Genomic DNA, 20,520 nt, shown 5'->3' with positions numbered 1-20,520 from the left:
CACACAGTAAACCCATAAGGAAACAACAAGTTCCCCACGGGCTGCCAGGCAGGCTGCTCGTCCCAGCAGCCGGACACATGCGAGCCCAGGCTGCGGAGCCCAACTCCTTACTGCGGAGAAGAGGAAGCTTCTTTATTATCCAAAAATTCCAGGCGCTACTTAAAATTAGTTTGCAATAGTGGCTGGATCCCGTTTCTCCTCTGTCATGGTACATATTTTCACTTGAAGCAGTTAACATGCTGTATTCATTACCAGGGGGAAAGTCCCGCAATGTGCGTACAGAAGTTATTTCCATTAGGTTTCTAGTTATCTCACTATCGAAAAATCAATTTATTTTTTCCCCTCTCCTTTCCCTCTGCTTTTCAGGAACACTGGTCAGCACCACTTGATGCTGTTTCTCTTCCACACAAGCAAATAATAATAATAATAATAATAATAATAATAATAAGTCCTTTCACTTGGCAGAAAACGGAACAAGAAAAAAGTTTGTATTCCCTCCTTCAAAAGTTATTTTCTACAGATGAAAACTTTAGACAGAGACCAGTAGTTAATATAAATATGATTAATCACAAATACCCCAAAATATAAGCTTTCATCAAGATAAATATGCAAATTTGTAATGGCTTCAGTCTCTCAGAAATCTGAAAAAAAAAAAAGTTACAATGGAACACTTCACTGTATGTCAGGAACAATTTAAACAAACAAAACCCCCTAACACATATGACCAAATTTAGCCAGAAGCCAGTCAAATAAAATATACTTTCAATGAGATGCGGGTCAAAAATTGCTTCCTCATCTTCTCAAAGCCAGTCAAATGGATTTCAGCCGCAAGGACGGGGTGCTGGGGGCACCAGTAACTCCCTCAGTTCCAAAGTTCAGTCAATTTGTGCAAAAGCATCTGAAACGCGGAGACAAGGCTTGCCCAGCTCGCTGCGCAGCGGCTGGCACCGCGGATGGTTTATAGCATTTTTAATCTGATTTTATTGGGCCGTTAACAAGAAGATACAAACACATCTCCTTATGGACATTAAGATAATAAAGAAAAGCCTTGTTAGGGCTTGGAGAAATAAGCATGCTGCTGAGGAGCGCTGAGAAGCCAAGACTGACTGCAGTCGGTGGGAGTTTGGAGTTACACAGTGTCCGATTTCTAACGTCGAAAATTATAGGAACAAACTTCTGCATCTAATTCAAACGGAGGTAGGAAATAACACACAATTACCCAACAACTTGCCTGTCTATTTGAACAAATACATCCTCTTTTCCATACCTTTGGCATTATTTAGTCCTTCCCCCCCGACCCCGAGCGGCTCGGGGTGCCCATCCCACAGCCGGCCAGCCTCCGATCCTCTGGGAGAATCACACCCCAGTGATTTCCAGACCTCCAGCATCACTTACACTCGCTGCTCGGGAGCGTCACCACTCAGACCTGAAGATTTGCTGTATTTCAGTTAAAACGCCCTTTTTGCAAGGACACCATTCAATCATGTAGCAGTGTGCTTGCAGGGATTGGGCCCGCGCTGCTTAAAATTAAGCAGCTGATAAGGTGAAACTTTAAGAAGTTACATACAACTTTGATGCCAGCTTCTCCGAATTTAAAAAATAACATGTATCCTTTAAATAATGACTTTCACCCACTGCATCTGGAACAACAGATTAATGTAATCGTAAGCATTATTCTCTCCTTCTCCCCTTCCACCTCTTACTTGTAAAAGATTAATCAACCATTTTATGGTCTAATTTAGGTGCCTAATTAAAAACAGAGTTCAACACGTACACCACCATTTTGCTAATAAATCCTGACAGGTCTTCTGCTCTGTTCTATGCAAGTTCTCCTTTCAAAATGCGAGACTGATACATTTTTTTTTTTTTTTAAACCGACTCAATTCATAAAGATTTCATCTTGGTCACTACGGGACGACACGCTGCATCCTCCACCAAAATTCCAGAATCCCAGAAAACGAAAGCGGTTGCAAAACCGACTTCCCCCCTCGCCAGATCTTATCCTGCGTTCATTTCACTAACTGCTGAGGGATGGCAACATTAAAAAAAATAATAATAATAAAAAAAACCCAACCCAAACTATAAACCTAATCGGGCTCGCAGGGTGGGAGTTTTGAGACTACAAAGGTTAAGATTCGGAACTTCCCAGCTCCCATCTAGCTCCAAAGTTTCCATCCCTGCTCCTTCAGCGTTCCTGTAAGCACTCAGCAGAAAGGCAGAGTCAAAATATTCCCGATAAAGGAACTTCAAGCATAAAAAGGGTGAAAAGGAACTTAATTGCGGTGGGCGCCGGCGCGCCGTGTCCCACCGGCTCCCCCGCCGCAGGGGCCGCCCCGCACCCCCCGTGCGGGATGCCAGCCCGCAATTTAGCCTTTTCCCGCAGCTAAAGCGCTCCGCACCCCGTCCGGAGGTACCCCCGCAACCCCCCGCGCTCCCCCGCAGCGCCGCGCCGGGGACCCGCGCAGCGGATCGGCTGTAAAGCGGGTTATAGCGGCAGGAGAAAGTTAGCGGAGAGTGAGCGGGAGCGGTCGGGGCTGCTTCCCCCGGCGGGAGGAGAAGCCCCCCGGGGCGGGAGGAGAAGCCCTTGCCCACCCCAGCGCCCACCCGGGGGCTGCGGCTCCGCCAGGCGGCCCCCAGCAGCGCCCCGAGCCCGAGGGAAAACAGCCGCTCGGGCAAAAAGCCCTGGAAGCACAACGAAATGAGTGTTAATTTTTATTTTTTTTTAAATTTAATATTTAACCTTTCTTTAAAGATTAAATACGCTCTGGCTAGCGTGCAGCCTGCGAACACCCAGCCGCCGCTTGCACTAGCGGGGAAGGCAAGTTCCGCGAAGGTTTCCTGGGTTTTATTTTGTATTTTTTTTTAATTTTGGGGGTTGCTTTTTCGGGGTCTGCACCTAGCGGAACGCCCGCACTCCGCCGCGGGCGCTGCCCCCGCCGCGGGCCGGGGACCCCCCCCGCACACCCCGGAGCCCCGAGGGGCGACTGGCTACCTGTACCAGGCGAGTCCCCGCTCGTAGTTGCGGTCGAAGAAGTGGGGCTCGGCGCCGACGGCGCGGACGTCGGGGTGCACCCGCAGGAACTCCAGCAGCGCCCGCGTCCCCCCCTTCTTCACGCCGATGATGATGGCCTGCGGCAGCCGCTTGGTGCCGGAGCCGTTGAAGAAGCTGGAGATGGGGCTGGCGGCGTCGGGCGCTGCCCGCTGCTCCTCCAGGCTGCTCTCCTCGCCCGCCGCCCCCGGAGCCTGCGGCAGCAGCTGGGGCAGCGGCGGGGCGGCGCGGGGCGGTGCGGGGGAGCCGCGGGCGGCCAGCCCGGCGCAGGAGCCGGCGCAGGAGTAGAACATGTAGAGCCAGAGGAAGAGCATGATGAAGAGCAGCAGGAGCCTCCGCCTCAGCGGCGGCAGCGCGACGGGGACATCGAGGCAGCGGTTCAAGCGCTGCCCCATGTGCCCGCGGGCGAGCCGGGATGCATGGCTGGCGCTGGCCCGGCTCGGCTCGGCTCTGCCCGGCGCCGCATGGGCACCCCGAGCCCCAGCGCGGCCCCGCACGCGTGTGCGCGGCGCTGCCCGCCCGCCGCCCGCCCCAGCGCCGCTCTCCCCGCCGCCGGCAGCGCAGGCAAAGGCAGCGGCGGCGGCGGGGGGCGGGGCGGGCAGCGGGGCCGGCCGACGGGCAGAGCCGCCGCCCTATCACGGCCGCGCTCTGCCGCATAATGAGCCGGGCGGAGCGACCAACCGGCTGCCGGGGGCGGGGCGCGGGCGGGAGGGGGCGCGCCCATTGGCTGGGGAGGCGGCAGCGGGCGCGGGGGGGGCGCCCCGACCCACCCCGGTCCGCGCCGTCGGGGGCGGCGGCTCCGCACCGGCCGCGGTAGCGCTGCGGCCCCATCCCGCCGCGTCCGGGCCCGCTCGCCCGGCGCCTGCATGGGGCGGGGGGGTGGGGTGTCAGCCCCGGGCCCCGCAGCGCCGGGGGCTCCCCCCGACGCCGGTCAGGTGCCGTGCGGGGCGGCAGCGCCCGAACAGCCCCTCGCCCAGATTCCCGGGGAACTGCCGGGGACGCGCGGGGGACGGGGGACGCGCCGGTGGGACAGCCGGGGGCTGCGGGCGGACAGCCCTCCCCGGCTCGCCGTGTGTAACCCGCATCTCCGCAGCAGGGAGCCCCTCCTGCCGTGGTGGGCCCTCGCCCCGGACACGCGGACCCTGACAGCCGAGCCCCCAGCCCCCCTGAGGGGGGGGTGCGCCCCCCTCCAGCTCTGCCCGGTACCCACCGCGCCACAGGGGCTCAGCCGGCCCCGGGGAAGGGCGCTGGCCCGGCCCCAAAGCCCCTCTCGGTGCTCACCCTCCGGCCCGTCCGGAGCTGCCTCGGGGGTGGGCGCCGCGATCCCTGCAAGCCCTCGGGAAAGTCCTTTGGGACCAAAGGTGCTTGCCTGGAGGGGAGGCGGTGGGTGCTGATGCTTTCAGCAGCCCTTGTTCCCTGCCCCACACATCCATCCAACGTGACGGTGGAACCTTCTTAAGGTCCGATAGATGATATTTAACAGACTCACCCGAGTGTAAATTCTGCCTGACCAAAGTGCCTCCTGCAAAGCTGTTCTGGGTGTGGATCGGAACTGGGGTCTCCAGCATCATCTAGTGCTCTAAAACCACTAAGGAAAGGAAACTGGAGAGGTTTGCAATTTAGGGACCACGGCTGGGCTCTCAGACACCCCGGCAAACATTTGCTAACAGGGACCTCTCTCCCCCGTGGGGGGGTTCACACGGGCAGCACCCCAGCTCCCGTGGCCTCTGGCTGAGGCACCCCTGCGCTGGCCGGCCCCCGGGCTTCCACTCAAGAATGTTAATCAGACTTGGCTTCATCCCTAAACAAGATTTAATGACGAAATAGTAAGTTTAATTGCTAGACTAAAGACAAGGGTTCAGAGGTCTGTCTGCTGTACAGACACAAAAGGGAACCGTTAGACAAGATATTGCAGTTCTGCATTATGCCTGTCAATCCACATTTCCCTCTGTTCCATTAGTGTCGCAGCTAGATTGGGATGACGGCAGCCGAACCCTCCCACCTGGTGGCCTGTCCCCGGCCAGGTTCCAGCTGCACACCCCACTGTGCCGGCCACATCCCTCCTCTGGAGGCTGCAGGACAGAAAGAGAAGCGAGAAAGTCCCACTCCCCGCTCCCCCACGGCCGCAGGGAATTGCCAGCTGGGGCTCAGGCACTGGGGCATCATGGCGTTGGGGGCATCTCAGTCATGTCCTCCTCTTCCCCAAAGTACCTGGATTTACACCTTCTTCTGATGCGCGTTGGCTTTTTGATGAACCACACCTTTTGCAGAGCCATATTTTTGGAACCTCCTGCCTATACAAACAGCAGGTGAGATCTGCGACAGACCACGTGTTGGGAGGGACATGCAGGGACCAAACACAACAGTCCACGAGAGCCAAATTCAGAGCGTTTGGCTAAGGAGACCCTTTCCACGACACCATGAGCACTGGGATCCTCCTCTCCAGGACCGGATCATGCCAGCGTTTTCCAAGGAGCCAGCGGGGACTTTGGACACTCTGTGGAAGTGCCTCAGCCAGCATTCATCCAGCCAGCATGTAACAGTGGCTTCAACACACGTGTGCAGCTTTTCTACCACATTTTTATTAGAAGATGCATAGATTTTGGTACTGCATTAGCTGCCCTCAGAGCACTGTTGCTTTAAGGGCAGAGCCAGGTTTTGCGGGAACCTCTGCCTTTTATTTTTAACTTTTGCTATCAAAGAAAAGGCAAACCTTTTCACCACCAAGTGCCTTGATTTTTTTGTCTGTCAGAAGTGATAGCATGATGCTGACTTCTTCATACACCAGCTTTACAGCAAATCTTGAAAAGTGTCGTGGAAAAGTAAATTGTTCTGATCACACTAGAAGTGGTGTGAGCATCTTGTCAAACAATCTCAAACTACAAACTAGAGTTTACAAACTAATTAAACCAGGCAGATTGAAGAGGGGAAATAAGACCCTGAGAGCTGCACGACTCTCTAAAAGCTGCACAGCAGGTTAACACAGAGCTAAAAATAGTGCTTGGGCAACCCAAACCACCTCCAGTACCAGTGCCACTGGTCTCCATCCTTCCCGGGAGCAGGTATTTGCAAAGCAGATTTTGGGATGACGCAAGGAGATCGTTTGTGCTTTGGCTATGGAGTCAAAACAGCGAGCGATCCCAAAGCACTCCTCTGCTGTGCGAGAGAATAGATGGCACTGCTGGGCTGCCTGCGCTCTGACGGGTGACACCAAGCAAGCAGAGATGAAGTGCAATTGCAGCAGGAATTGCTTTCTAGCTTCCCTCCGTGTGCTAGTACAGCTCTGCCAGCTGGCCCAGCCTGGTAATTGTGAAAAGAATTAAAGAGGGCACTTCCAAGCAAGGCATGAATCACAGCGGCGGGCAGGGATCATTCCATGGGTGACACAGGCTGGCTCTCCTGGACCCAGATTTACTCACCTCTTTACTCGGTGCTTTGTACTATTCAAAACCTGCTGCTTCTGCATGCAGGTTGCTCCACTGCATGTTCCTACACCCATGAGGCAAGAGGAAAACCCTTCAGCTGGAATAAGTCTCCTTGTCCCTTACATCCACCAGCACCAGCCAGGATAACATCAACAAAATGTCACAGAAAGTTTGGTTTAAGCCCTTAATATATGTCAGCTGTAGCTTGTAAAAGTTGGATTGGCTTTTTAAGAAAAATAGCCCCAAGATAAGTTTTATTGTAACTGTATCTTCAGCAGTTGGATGTCAGGAGCTTTTTCCCTAGGAATGGCAAATTGGTAAGTGATCAGAAACAGCATCCGAGCAAAGGTAGGTCAGGAGTAGGGCTGAGCCCACTTGGTCCAAGCTCTCCCTGGAGCAGGAGGTGCAGGTGAGGCATGTTTTGACGAGAAGGTTGGGAACCAGTTGTGGCTCCAGCCTCCATCCTGACCCACCTGCCTCCAGCTGGAGCCTGCACATCTGCTTGGGAGTGTGCAGGTCCCCCCCGTACCTGCTGCCACCGTGACTGCTGGGCTCCAGCGAGGCTCACAAGCTTGCTCTTGGCTCTTACGCTTTGATTAATGTCCCACATGCAGCAGTTGTGGCAGGAGCATGCGTGTCGTGCCCCGCTGACGAGGGCAACAGAGCAATGGGGGCTACATGGTGAAGAACCCCGGGTTGGAGAGAAATGGGCACAAACAGCAACGCAAGACTGGGTTTGCTCTGTGTTGTCACTGCAGAGCCCTTGAATCATAATTGTGGCTGTCTTGCTAGCTGGTTAATCAATAAGTTAATTGAGCTGCATCAGTACAGTCTTGGGATCCCATTTCTTGGCGATTGATTGATGACAGCTGGCACTGGGAAGGTGCGGCTCCGGGCAGGGGGTCACGGTAGCGCTCAGTGGAGCAGCGCTGAGATGGGCCTGGAGGGTGCCCAGCTCTGCAAGACACACTTGTTAAAACAGGACGGAAAGCAGAGAGTGCAGCACACCTTCACGCTGAGATGATCAAAGTCCCCGGCGAGGACAGAGGAAGGAAGGGTCAAGTCTGCGGGCTTACCCCGCCGGCATCCACCCTGGAGGGCTCTTCCCAGGCCACGTCCCTGCAGCTGCAGGCATGTGCTTTCCAGCAGCTTCTTGGAGTCTGACATGAGGCAGCATCTCCCAGTGCTGACCCTATCCTCCTGGCCTGGTGCTGAGTTTCACCTTGTTGCTTTGTCTTTTCCCAACTAGAAAATCCGTATGTCTTTTCAGCAAACATTATTTTCCTGCCACTGAGCAAGGCAGTGCTGAAATGCTCAGCACCTTCTTTCTTTCTTCTGAAGTACAAAGAGCTGTCTGTCAGTGAAGGGCACACACAGCTCTTTAGAGATCTGCTGGAGCCAGTCCTGCTGGGGTGGTGGGGGTGGTGGGGGGAAGGAGCAGGTACCCAAAATCAAGCCAGGGTGCTCTTGGCCCCAGTCCAGAGAGGATGCTGTTTTCCTGACACACTCCCAGTCCTGTTTGGAGGAAAGTAATTCACCATTTCATGATGTCAGCCGAGTGCACTTTCATGGGACACTAAGGCATTCTGGAGTATGTAACCCTGGAGTGTCCTGGCATAGAGTGACGGCCAGAGAGGAGGTGACCAGCCACCACCACCTCTGTTTTAGGAACACAGAGCACCTAGCACACTGGGAGGAAGGGCTTTGGTGTGGGGCTTCTGCATGCTATTGTGCTATTGTGTGTCCTCTTCCACATATATATCTATAATGGATTTGTTGCCCTTACTGGTCTTTTGCAGTACACTGAGATGTTCCTCAGTCATGGGTCCATGTCCCCAGCCCTTGTCCCCTTGCAGGGTCCCAGGAGGAGAGATCACACATATGTTTATTCCACTTCTTCCACCCAAAGGAGTCCTCGGTGCTGTCCCCTCTATTCCTCTCTGCCACGTCTGTCGCGCAGCCTGTGGGCTGGTGGCCTGCAGCGGTCTGGGAGCAGAGGGGAGCTGAGGGATGCTGATGTACTTATCTCGTGTGCCTGTCAGCAGCCGCCTCTCCTTCTGTACCGCAGCAGCTCCATCACTGCGCACATCTGCTGTGCATATTAATGTCACGATAGCGAGGGAAGAGCTGGGGGAAAGTGCCCAGGGCATCTGGGATTTTGTCCTGAAAAACGCAGGTGCTAACACCAACCAGCGGAGTCACAGCTTGCAGTGAGCATTGTGTTGGTCAGGGCTGGTGACCATCCCAGCTGCGCACAGCCAGACGGTGGGGTTGGGCCACCCCGGGGTGAAAGGCAGCGGGGTGACTGTGGGTGGCATCACCGGCACTCAAAACAGGTCAGCCACTACCCAGGGAAGTGCCCAGGGCTTTGTGCCATCCCTCTGCATGTAAGCCCAAGTGCCAGGCACTGCCCTCGAGCCCTCGGATGCGGCTCTACAGCCACGCCAGCGCTTGGGGACAGCCCAGGGACATCGCTGCCTCTTGCAACGTTTTGCTGCAGAGTCCCAGGCGTGCTCCCACCGGGGCAGTGGGCAGCACCGCTGTACAGATGTAAGAGGAGATCTTGTTTCTCTCAACCTGAAACCATTTCCTTTCCCCCACTGCCCTCCCTCCCCTCGCCCCTAATTTGTCCCTGGGGTTTTAATATCTATTTCTCCAAGTGCCACGGGCCAAATTTACTGCTCACATAACTCCACCGACTTCAATGGAGAAGAGCATTTAGGGTGCTCCAAGGAGGCGTAAGTAGGAGTGATGTGATGGAATTGAGTAAAGGAAAATACAGTCTGACTGTCAGGAAGAGTTTCCTACCAGCGAAATCTATAGACTGTGGAAGTTTCCCATGGGAACAAGCAGAAACCAAGTTGCTGAAGTCATTTTAAAACAGCACAAGAGAATAGGAAATCAGCTCAGTGACTGGCCAAAAGGAAAAGCGAGATGACATAATGCTACTTCTCCTTCTCTAATTTCTGCGGCTGGATTGCTTTGTCCATGGAATTATTTTCACGCAACTGGATTTCTCCTTGTTTTTTGAGAGATGCGACAGCCCTTGCTCCTTCTGGAGAGATTTCAACTCCTCTGCTAAATTCTGTCCTGGATTAAAGCAATACCCACTGCAGCCCCTGTTAATCCTCCCGTTATTCCTGCTGCTTGCAATCCTCTTCTGGGTTCTTCCCAAGCTTCTTCCCTGACTTACCTGAGTCGCTGGCTCCAGTTCTGTACTTTAGGTGGCTGTACAGCATGAGTCAGGCTAATCTGGGAACGGTGGCAGGGCTCACCCAGGCTACAGAAGCTATCAGACACTGATCTACAAGCAGGAGAGAGACCAGGGGTGGAAATCTTCCTACCTTCAGGGATCCTTCAGGTAGATTCCTGCTAGATCATCTCCTGGAAAATCACAAAGGCAATTAGCACACAGTGAAACAGTGCTTTCCCTGGTGACTTTTGGTTGTGATTACTGCCTGGCTGTTTTGGGCTCGGTGTGTAACACCAGCTCTGTGCACGCAGTGGGCATCCCTGCCTACCAGCCGGTGGCTTTCACAATCTCTTGCCTGCGGAACTTCCTAATGTATTTATGAATGACTTAACATTCGCTCATCGTCTCAACATTAGCAACTTAAAGCTTGACTGCTAGCAACCTCCTACCTCGTACAGTTCCCAGATAATTACAGATTAGAACCAGCTAATTTTTATTTTTGTAAAGCTGTCAGAGATCTATGTTTGTTATTATTGTCTCCTAGGTTGCCAGTTGCATAAATACATATGTAAAAACCCCTTTGATCTCTTAAGTATAATGACACAGATTTATCAAATGTTTGCCTTTTTCTGTCTCTTTGAAAAGGCTGATTTATGGAGTGCAGTCCCTACCTCCCTTCCTCTCTTGAAATATGAAGTGTTTGTGAGCAGCCAAGGTAATATTTAATATCCTGCCAAGAATCCTTTGCACTTCCTAACAAATGAACTACAACCTAACCAAATGGTTCACATCTGTTTAGCCTCTTCTCCTTTTTAACTAAACAAATTAGCATTAGAATACCTGGGAGGCACACAAAGTCCCTTTCTAGATGACAGAACACAGACAATTATTAGCAAGGGGAGTAACTGTACTGAAAGGGGCAGGCATGGACCTAGCAGATGTTTTCACATCTCCTGTAGTGCCCATGAATGACCCGCGCCACAGCGGACACGCTGCCACGGCCTTTTGAAGTGGGTGAGGAGTCCATTCACAGTCCCCTTCTGAATGAAAGCCGAGGCAGCAGCCTCAGCTGGTTGAATGTTTCATTTAAACCGCTTCCAGCAAAGATAAGTTTTGCTGGGTGTTCTTCCCCCCCCCCCCCCCCCCCCCCCCCCCCGTAAATGGCTAAAATAAAGAGCATCGCCCCACTCCTGCCCACCCACTCGCCAAGCCTGGAGGCAGCGTCCTGCTCTGGAGGCATCAGGCACCTCTGGGTTGGTTTCTGTCCTCACCAGCGGCTCCTCATCCCCAGAGCATCCAAGCACCCAGCCTCACTGCCCTTTCTCTCTGTCAAATAACGTAAAATTGGGTTTTAGGGGAATCACAAGGCGTGAATGAACATCTGCGAAGTATATTTTGTAAAGGCTTCTTACAGGCTACACACAGGCAACTACACACTCATCCCCCTTCAGCCACGCGGGGCTGTCCCAGCACCCCCGTTCCCGCTGGAGTCTCACACACCTCTGGGTCAGGGGTCCAGGAGCAGGTCCTGGGGCTGAGGCAGGACGGGATGGGCGAGACGGGCTCTCGCACCGCGCTCCTTTAATTGGACTCATCGCTGGAGGGGGGGCAAACGAATCACATGTGGTATTAAGGCTAACCCTCGGCTTTTGTTGTAGATGGTTTGAAGAAGAAAACGCTCTAAAGCCTCACAGAGATGCTGCTATTAATATGTCATCTGAATAACAAGTGATCAAACCGAACAACAGCTACTACCAAAATGTGGCTTTGTAGCACGGGACCGCATGGGAGGCAGCAGGGAAAATCATTATGAACACACCAGTGGGGTGCAATTATAAATAAAAACAGCTCTGTAAAGGCTACAAAAGCAGCAGTAATCAGTCCAGGCTGTGGTTTAGTAAGGGCTGAAGACACTCGGGGAAGGTGCTATTTATTACCAGAGACAGGGACACCGCTGGATTAAGGGGTGCAACTTCAGGATAAGTCAACAGAGGGAGTTCCCTGCCATCGCGGCCGGGCGAGACGCAGCCCGTCCGTCCCGCTGCAGGTCCGTGGCCACCGGCCCGGCTGGCCAGCACGGCCCCCCCCGCAGCCCCTGCGACGAGCAAAGCGCACGAAGGGCCGGCAGCGCCGGAGCAGGCGCCTTGGCTCCGAGCTGCCAGAGACACGGGCCACGGCTCCGATGGCAGAGCCCACCGGGGCTGAGCCCACCAGGGCTGAGCCCGGCAAGGCCGAGCCCGGCAGGTGGTCCGTACAGCTGTGCCCCACCAGCGCGGTGGCTCCTCAGCTCACCAGCACACGGCAGGGAGGCTGCTCCCACGGGATGCGGTGCCAATGCTGATGGGGATGCTGGGGGGCTCTTGGGGGCCAGACCTGCCAGGAGCAGCGCGGCAGTGCAGCAGACAGACCCCTTCCCGTCCCCGAATGGAAGCATTTGCCAGCTACTGGCAGGTCCCGGAGGCAGTGCCAGGGCTGGCCGAGGTCCCCAGGGCTCCGACAGGGTGGGACAGACCCGCCACCCCACACAGCACTGTGAGGAGCACAGGGCAGAGCCGCTGCGGGAGCATCTCCTCCAGGTGCTGCCACCAGGCTCTTCCCACCGCTCATTTCTGACGAGAGGAGGGTTAATGAGCCTCACGCCCGATGCATCACCCGCTCCTGCCAGTCCCTGATCCCACCGAAAGCCAAGTGCATGTAACAAGCAAACAGTGGCCCTAAGCAGCAGGCCAGGGACATCAGACAGGGGAGGAGAGATCTAAATAATGTTCCTCTCTCTGCTGCTGGGTGACTGTGTGGCCCCGCACATCCCGCTTCCCTCGGCATGCCGCGCTTTGCTTCCCCTTCCACGCTGGCTGGCAGCGGTTGGTGCAGGGACGGCCAAGGTGCAGCACGTCCATCACCCAGCCCTTTGGCTGCTCCGCGGTGCGAGTATCCCAGTATCCGTACGAACCTCCGAGTTCAGCTGATAAACTCGGGCTGTTCCCTTCCCTGTTTGGATACCGTCCAGCAGCTCCCCTGGAAGCACGGCAGAAATGCCTTAATCACCTCGTTTGCATCTCTGTTTCAAGTTTAATTTGATACAGTGCCTTCTCTCCCTGGCCAAAAAAAAAAAAAAAAAAAAAAATCCCAAACATCTCCCAGCCTTTCTCAGCTCTCTAGGGGCGCCGGTGGAGCCCTCCTGCCCACCTGGAAGCTCTGTCCTCCCCAGCACCATGGGCTGGTCTCTACCCCACCTGCAGGGATGCTGCTCTCCCTTTCCCCCTTTCTTGCTTTTCAGCGGAGGAAGATGGGCAAAATGTCCCAACTGGTCCCAGTTAGGGACAGTTCAGTCAGTCTGGGAGACCAGAGCCCTTCTGCTTCCAGTCACTCAGGGCAGTTCCCCGAAGTCTGTGTTTCTGTTTAAGTCTGGCTACAGCTGCAGTTTAGATGGGTACAAGCAATGCTCTTTATAGAATGTTTTGTGAAAAAAATGTATGGAAGGGAAGCTGTGGTTACAATAGGAAGTGTTAGAGAGGGGAGCAGAGGACAGAACATGTGTCTTGTACAGCAAAACCGGGGGAAAAAAACCTCAAGCACCAAACTGCCCTGGCCTCTGGGGCTGCACACACCTCTGAGGTGTGAAAACCTCAACTCAGGTATCACACTGCCTCGCTCGACAGGCACGGCTGCAGCAGGACTCGTAGAAAAGTGGGAATACAGGTGTGAATTTAGGGCAACTTTCCCAGCTCTAATGGGGATGGCCAGGCACCCTCCCTTCTAGGCACGTCTTTTTAGTCCTTGCTGTCGCTAAAGCACAAGGACCACAGCGGCAGCACAAGGACCACAGTGGCAGCACAAGGACCACAGCGGCAGCACAAGGACCACGGCAGCAGCACAAGGACCACAGCGGCAGCACAAGGACCACAGCGACAGCACAAGGACCACAGCGACAGCACAAGGACCAGTGCAGCAGCTCCCTGCCAGCTCCCCAGTCTGGTATCTGCCTACTCCACTCAGAGCATCACTTCAGAGGTATCAGCAGCAACGCTCAAACAAGCATTTGGGAGCAGTAACCTCTCAGGGACTCCAGGAAACACAAGGTACCTTCCCAGAATGGATAAATGCACCAACCTGAACTCGCATGAGCCCGCTGCCAAATCGTCAGTTCTCAGTCCAAGGCCTGGAGGTGCCAGAACTGGTTAGGAGCGGTAGGAAAAATGTCTCCACATTGTGGGAAAACAGCTCGTTTTGCCAACCTTGTTCTGTGAAACAGTTGAACCGTGCCTTTTTGAAACACTGGAAACTAAACCCCAGCCCGAGGCGCTGACCCAGGCTGGAAAATCTTCAGTGCAAACAGTTAAAAGTCTGGAAGCAGAAAAGCAGAGGTGACGGAAAGTGTACGAGGCAGAGCTGATGAGAGTTATTCCTGCCAGCTCTTTTAAACACATGCACTTCTGATGGTGGTCTAAATGGCTTTGGGACACTGCACACATGCTGTGCTTGAAAGACCCCCTCTTCTTTGGGCCAGGGAGCCTCTGACCGCTCTGGGCCTGAGCAACCTTTCGGAGGGGCAGGGACCCCTGCGACGTGGCAACCCAGACCACTGCAGGGCACAGTGACTATCTCACGTTCAAGAAATACTGAAAGCTCAGTCGACAGAAGGGTTTGGAAAGCAGCTCCAAACCTTGCTAACCTTTGCGTCAAAGCCCTGCAAGTCTGCAGTACGTTTACTTCGGAGGGAGCTGAAAAACATCAATGGAGCCACCCAGCAAGTCACAGTCTGAGGGACCCTCATGGAGGAGGGTCCTCCGCAACAGCACTTCTGAATTCACAACTCACTTGTCATCGTTGACTCCAAATCAACAACACGCTGTTTGGGAGGTGATGAACATTGGAACCAGACTCTGACTTGTCTTTGGCAGGGTCAAGTGCTGGACACGCACCCACAGGGGACATGCCCTGCCCTGCAGGACTGACCTTCTCCATGACTGGAAGAAGAAATAGCAGCACCAAGAGGCAAGGGACCGGCCGAAGGACACGCCACCAGCGCGAGTGGCATCCTGCGTCCCACGAGCCCTCGCCGGGGCTGGCTCTCTGCCTGGTTAAGAAACACCATCGGGAACAGCCTGCAATGGAGCTTTCTAGCATTACCACCTCCAGCAGAGCTCCTTGGTAGGCAAACAGTGCTGATATTTCTGTTTTAACAGCAAAGTGTTCTGTAGACAGCCTGTGTTTCCAAGGAAGGGGGAATATCTAATCGCCTCTGGAGAGCAACCAGAACAACACGCTTTCTATCTGTAATGATAATGATTTCTAATAGTATCACTCTGTTTCCATTCCTGCTCTCCTGGGATTGTCAGAACTGAAAAGGACGTGTGTGTTTTGTGTAAGCCTTGAAACGCCGTGGCCTGGCTGAGTGGGAAACGCTGCTGGAGCCAGGAGAGTGTGAATGTGTTACTCTGCTGGGGCAGATTATATCGGAGATTGATACAGGAAGCGAGAAAAAAAAACCACAACCCAGTGGGGGAAACGAGAAGGGAAAGAGCTGTGTGCGCAGGGGTTGGGTTTCCTCATTCAAGCTGGAACAAAGCGCAGAGCCCAGCGGACTGCCTGGTCTGCCGGAATGCCTGCCATGCTGCGGTACCGCGAGCGGCTTCACGCAGGACCTGGGGTCTCCTTGCAAACCCAAGAGCTTGGGGCGATTCACAGGTGCGTAGCTCAGCTCCCCACGCTGGCCTGCTGGGATCAGGCGACTTGCTGAAGGTCAGAGCAAAGAAGAGGAGCAGGGGGGAACCCAGTGCCAGCTCTCTGCAAAGCTTCCCAAACCATCAGCCTTTTTACAGGGTGTATGGAAAAATGGGTACAGGACTGACAAAAACATAAGCTATTTATTTGCCCAACGAGGTGAAATGTCACCGTGCCTGTTTTATAGCTGGAGCACATTTCTCCAACAGAGATCTGGAAAGAATGAAGATCCCCTGAGCCTCAGGGCTACTGTTTTATCCACAAAACCACGCAAAAGGTTTAAAATCCAAATAGACTAAAACCAGCTTCATCCTTGAGTCACTGGCTCAGATTTCTCTGTGAGCTTCGCTACAGGCTTCTCGTGGTGCCCACTGCAACGGCAACAGCAACACCTAGATGGGACCCTCCCGGCTACCAGCAGACCCAGTGGCAGGAGGGACATGGCGCATTGCTGCCATTTTTTTCACTACCACATACATAGCAGGTATTCTGCAGGAGGACCAATTCACGGCAAGATCCTGAGTAACCGGGATAACAGGATGACAAACAACTTACATTCAAGTTCTCTCAGTGGGACAAGGGAAAAAAAAAAACCAAACTACATTGCAATTCTACATTGGAGCTGCTGTTTCGGATTCAAGGAGCTGTGCAAAGCCTGATGCTTATATGGCCCAGCATGGAGATGCAGGATGCCCAGGTTTAACTCCCAGCATTGCCCCGGCTGCACAAAGCGATCCCAGCTGGACACACTGACACACCTCACCTGCCTCTCCCCCTGTGGAATGTGGGCAGCAATCAGCAGTGCTGGGTTAGGGATGGCTGACATTAATCCTCCACGTACGGTCACAGGGACCACAAACACCCCTGGATGAGAGCAGATGCTTCAGTATTTGTTCCATTTCCATAGTGGTACCAGCCACTGTGCACTGTCCATCAAAAAGGACACCCGAGTGCACCTACTGTGCTACCCGTCTGCAACCAAGATTCCAGTTTGGTAATGTTTTTATTTTCAAAGCACATGCAACAGCAAAACGTCCTAAAGGCAGTAAAATGACAGCAGATGGCTTCATCCGTACCTGACACATAGCCATTCTGTGGCAAAGCAGAGAACACCTTCTAGATGCAAAAAGCTCTTTTCTAAGAAAAAAAAAAAAAAAAAAAAAGTGTCTTTCTTATTTTCAAATCCCAGATCCACTCATTCTAAACCCAAGCTTTCTCTCCAGGCCACAGCAACTGGGTGTGGAGACACTGGTGCAACTCAGTGACCTGCATTTTGCAGACACTCAGTGATGATTACTAAGCTCCTGTCTAGCCCTAAAACCCGTGAATGTTACACATTTTGGCCCAAGACATGAAGATGACTGCTCTTCAAAATGGAACCACAGGTATGTCTTTGGGACCTTTAATCAAAACGGAGTTTGTCAGGACAGCACCCGGTACTTGCAGGCTATCCTGAAGCCTGGCTCTATAATGACTTAGGAGAAAACCACAACCCTCCTGTTTCAGCACCACTTTCTGCCTCTGGGAGCAAAATCTGTGGGTTTTGTGAGCCATCTGTTCCTTTCAGGTTCCTCTCCCAGCTAAAGGTTGACCAAATCCTTTGGTTTTGCACAAACCCATTCCACTCCCATGCAACTTAGTTTCAATGTGCTTTTTGCACAATAAACCAGTATTTCACATGCTGTCCTTGCCCTTGCAGTGAGCCACAATACCGTTGCTGCGAGAAATGCCACAAAACTTTATCCAATACCTTTGTGATTAACTGAACCGTACCAGGGTTTCAATCATAAATGAATTATTTAAAACAGATTTTGAGCATTCATCTCCTTTTTTTAACAGTATGCACTTTATTGCAGAGAAGACTGGATGCGTTTTTAAAACAAATTCAGGAGCTGCACAGCTTCCAGACATTTCTACGAAGTGTTGCCCACAGTAACTCGAGTACAACGGAGTCCATCAGTCGAACAGTAAGAGGGAACTCAGTCCTGTCATCTGCAGTCACTTGAGAGAGTCAGAAAATCTTACAATTGATTATTGCAGAGCCATGTAAAACAGGTGGCTCTGCTCCTGCGAGCACCTCCGCCAGCAGAACAGAGGTTAACCGTGTCACTCCTGATTTATACCAGCATAACCGAGACCAGAAGTTAGGCCTGGATCATGAAAGTAGCCAGTGAAGATTTTATGTCAGCGTGATACGCACGTGGTGGCAGATTTGTGACGTTTCCCAAAGGGCTTTATTCGGGATCAGATTAGAGACAGTGTCTCCTATTTCAGCTGTTACTGTATCTTTGGATCTATGCACAACTGTGCTGCCCAGTCCCTCTCCACATGGGAAAGAAATCTTGGCGTGAAAACAAATCAAGTCGTAACAGGCACTAACTACCACAATAAACTATAACACAGCCTTTGTCTGCCCTGGATGCTGCTGCCTTTAGAAGCATCCCAGCAGGTCACAGCCAGCCCCAGGTAGGCTGAGGGTGAGCCACAGCCCCAGAGTGGGATCGCAAGCACATTTGACCATGGCTAGAAATGTTCTTCAGTGTATCAGTTAACAAAGATAATGCATTTTCCTAATGAGACCATCCACAATAATTGCTTTTGAGACATGCTGGTCGCATCAGTAATTTGAACATTGCAGTATTAGATAAAAATTCCCGTGTGTTTTTTTTTTTTTTCTGTAAAATGTCTTTCCTCATCAATTACAAACCCCATAAGTGAAGCCTTCTCTCTGAGCCACCGCAGTGTGATACTAAATACAGTTCAAGCTCTTGATGCAAGTCCAGAGCTTGTCCGAGGACACCAAGACCGAACAGGCTGGCACAAGACACATTAGCATAGAAAAGCCTTAAAACTACCAGACTCTGAGATCTGGTTCTCACCTCCTACACCTTTTCAAAACTTCACTGACATAAACAGCAATGGCAGTTTCTACCAGCTGAAGATCTGACACATGGGACTCAAATCCTAATGACGTAAAACCACATGGGAGTCCGAAATTCCCCGTGATGGATGTACAGTAGAACAGCTCAAGAGTGTGTTCAAGGTATATGCTATAAAAGCGCTGTTCATCTGGAGTTTGTTTAAATGCTGATGTGTAGTGTGCTGAAAGCCAGTTTTCTTTATGCCTTTAGCATTGTGCCAGCTGTATGAAAGCTAAAAATCTACGGGGGTGAATGGGAACCTTGGGAAAAGTAACTGATTGAAAAAAGCCTCAGAAACTGAAGGCTTCTGTGTGACACCAGAGCGGGGATGGCACAGATCGAGATGAGAAAAGAGTTCACCCAACCCACCATGTGCCTCAAAGCTTAATTTGGAAAGGATGCTCGGGGAGGAGGGGTGATAAATCATTCATCTGTCGCTTCCCGACGGCTTCGCCAAGGCTGCCAGTGCAGGCGGTTAGTAAGTGTGCGCATGTGACTAAGAAAAAACCTATCGACGAGACAAGAGACCACGACCCATGGACACTTCGGAAAGCCATCCCAAAGTGATGTGCTTCTGACGTAGGCTAAATTGAAATTTGTGATGAGTGAACAGGGCTTGAGGCTCACAAATGCTTTAAGCTCTCATTCCCCTTCAGAAGAAAATAGAAAATTATCACATGAAGTGGTCACCAGGCACAAATGATTCTTCTTCAAACAGATCCCCACAGGCTTCCCCCTTGTAATTACTAAAATATACTACCTGATGTGTCACGAGGACGACAAGTAATTGACATTTAAGGCAATCTAATTTCCATAGCCCTCCCATGACTTTCACCGAGCAGATCGCCTTTGTCTTCCTTCTCCAGGAAAGATTTCTTGCACGTGAACATGACAAGCAGCAGCATCGGCAGATGCCACAGGCTGCAGAAGAAGAGCTTCCTGGAGCTGCTGCGGTCTGCATCCCTGTAGAACCGAAAGGCGAGGTAGGAGATGTAGAGGTTGATGGGGAGCGAAATGATGGGGAAAGTCCACGTGGTGATGTCGAGAACCGGAGCCACCGTTGAGAGTCCTATTAAGGCCAGGCAGTGACGCAGAGCCACGCGCCTGCACAGCTCCGGGTGGGTGACAGACATCATGCAGTACCCTCCTCGGGAGTAATCTTCCCGCAGACCCCAGCTCAGGGCGTTGAAGTGAGGGAACTGCCAGGAGTAGAGGATTCCTCCTAACAGTAACGCACCTGCAGTGGGGGAGAGAGAAGGAAACACGCATCAGAGGGCCACGCAAGAAGCGCTGCATAAAGGCCCGAGCAGGTGAAGGCTGCGTTTGCAACCGAGCAGCGCTGCGGCCCCATCACGGCGCCCTGTGCCGCAGACAAGGCATGTGCTGGGAGACAACACGTTCTGTTGTTAACGGCACTTACACAGGGTTGCGCATGGTGGTTCTTCTGTTTTTGGAGCGTTTAATTTGCAAAGCATTTCAACAAGTCACTTCCTCCTAACGAACCATCACTAATTGGCTTCTGCACCAATTCAGTCTCAACCTGAGGGAAGACTGATGGAAATGAAGCGAAGTTGGGCAGGAGGCTGTTTTCCTGGGAGCCTCTAGCTCCTACTCCCGGCTTCCCGAGTTGGTGCGTCTACAGAATAACAAAGCCCCTGGGCAGAGCAGTGTCACACCGCCCAGAACCACGGAGCCCTGCTCAGTGACAGCAGAAGAGGAGCGTAAGCGCTTCCTCCCGAGCACTGGGAAAACGCCAGCACCCTGGCAGCGGGGAGCACGGCCAAGCTTTCCGTTTGCCCGGTGCACGAAGAGAGGGGATTGCTCACGGCAGGGAGCGCCTCCACTACGGACCTTGGGCAGGAGGCAGAACTGGCAGAAGCTGCTGAGGAGGTGACAGAAGATGGAAAACTTCTTACTCCTTCCAACCAACTGCAGGAACTTCTATGTAGTTTGATCAAGTAACTCTTATTACCACTAGGTAGCTACTTTTACATTCAAAAAGCAGCTCTGGAGGCACCACATTCTTCAGAGCTGTTCTCAGGATGGGGCTTATCAAGGCAGAAGCAGCTTCTAGGCTGATTTCAGTGAGCTTCAAGGAGGCCTTCAGACTAAACTCCCTTCACTAATTTTGTCTGAAGACACAAAAAATCCCCCAAGGCTGTTGCACATTATGAGCATTCCTGGATTTTCCTTTTGTTTCCCCAGCTC

The 20,520-nt window shown here is 52.7% G+C and overlaps 2 protein-coding genes across 2 annotated transcripts in view; both read right to left on the bottom strand.

The window, feature by feature from the left end:
- Positions 1 to 3,602, bottom strand: part of HS3ST3B1 (heparan sulfate-glucosamine 3-sulfotransferase 3B1) — a 30,256-nt gene extending 26,654 nt beyond the window's left edge. The window contains exon 1 of the mRNA XM_055795690.1: positions 2,993 to 3,602. Within this exon, the coding sequence (XP_055651665.1) occupies positions 2,993 to 3,444 (452 nt within the window). The 5' untranslated portion in view covers positions 3,445 to 3,602. The remainder of the gene's footprint in view (positions 1 to 2,992) is intronic.
- Positions 3,603 to 16,375: 12,773 nt separating this feature from the next.
- Positions 16,376 to 20,520, bottom strand: part of LOC101920943 (protoheme IX farnesyltransferase, mitochondrial) — a 106,311-nt gene continuing 102,166 nt past the window's right edge. The window contains exon 7 of the mRNA XM_055795332.1: positions 16,376 to 19,549. Within this exon, the coding sequence (XP_055651307.1) occupies positions 19,107 to 19,549 (443 nt within the window). The 3' untranslated portion in view covers positions 16,376 to 19,106. The remainder of the gene's footprint in view (positions 19,550 to 20,520) is intronic.

Source organism: Falco peregrinus, chromosome 2 (assembly GCF_023634155.1).
Source record: "Falco peregrinus isolate bFalPer1 chromosome 2, bFalPer1.pri, whole genome shotgun sequence".
In the NCBI taxonomy this organism is placed as follows: Eukaryota; Metazoa; Chordata; class Aves; order Falconiformes; family Falconidae; genus Falco; species Falco peregrinus.
The sequence above is the reverse complement of the archived record's forward strand: the minus strand, read 5'-3'. Positions and strand labels throughout refer to the sequence as shown.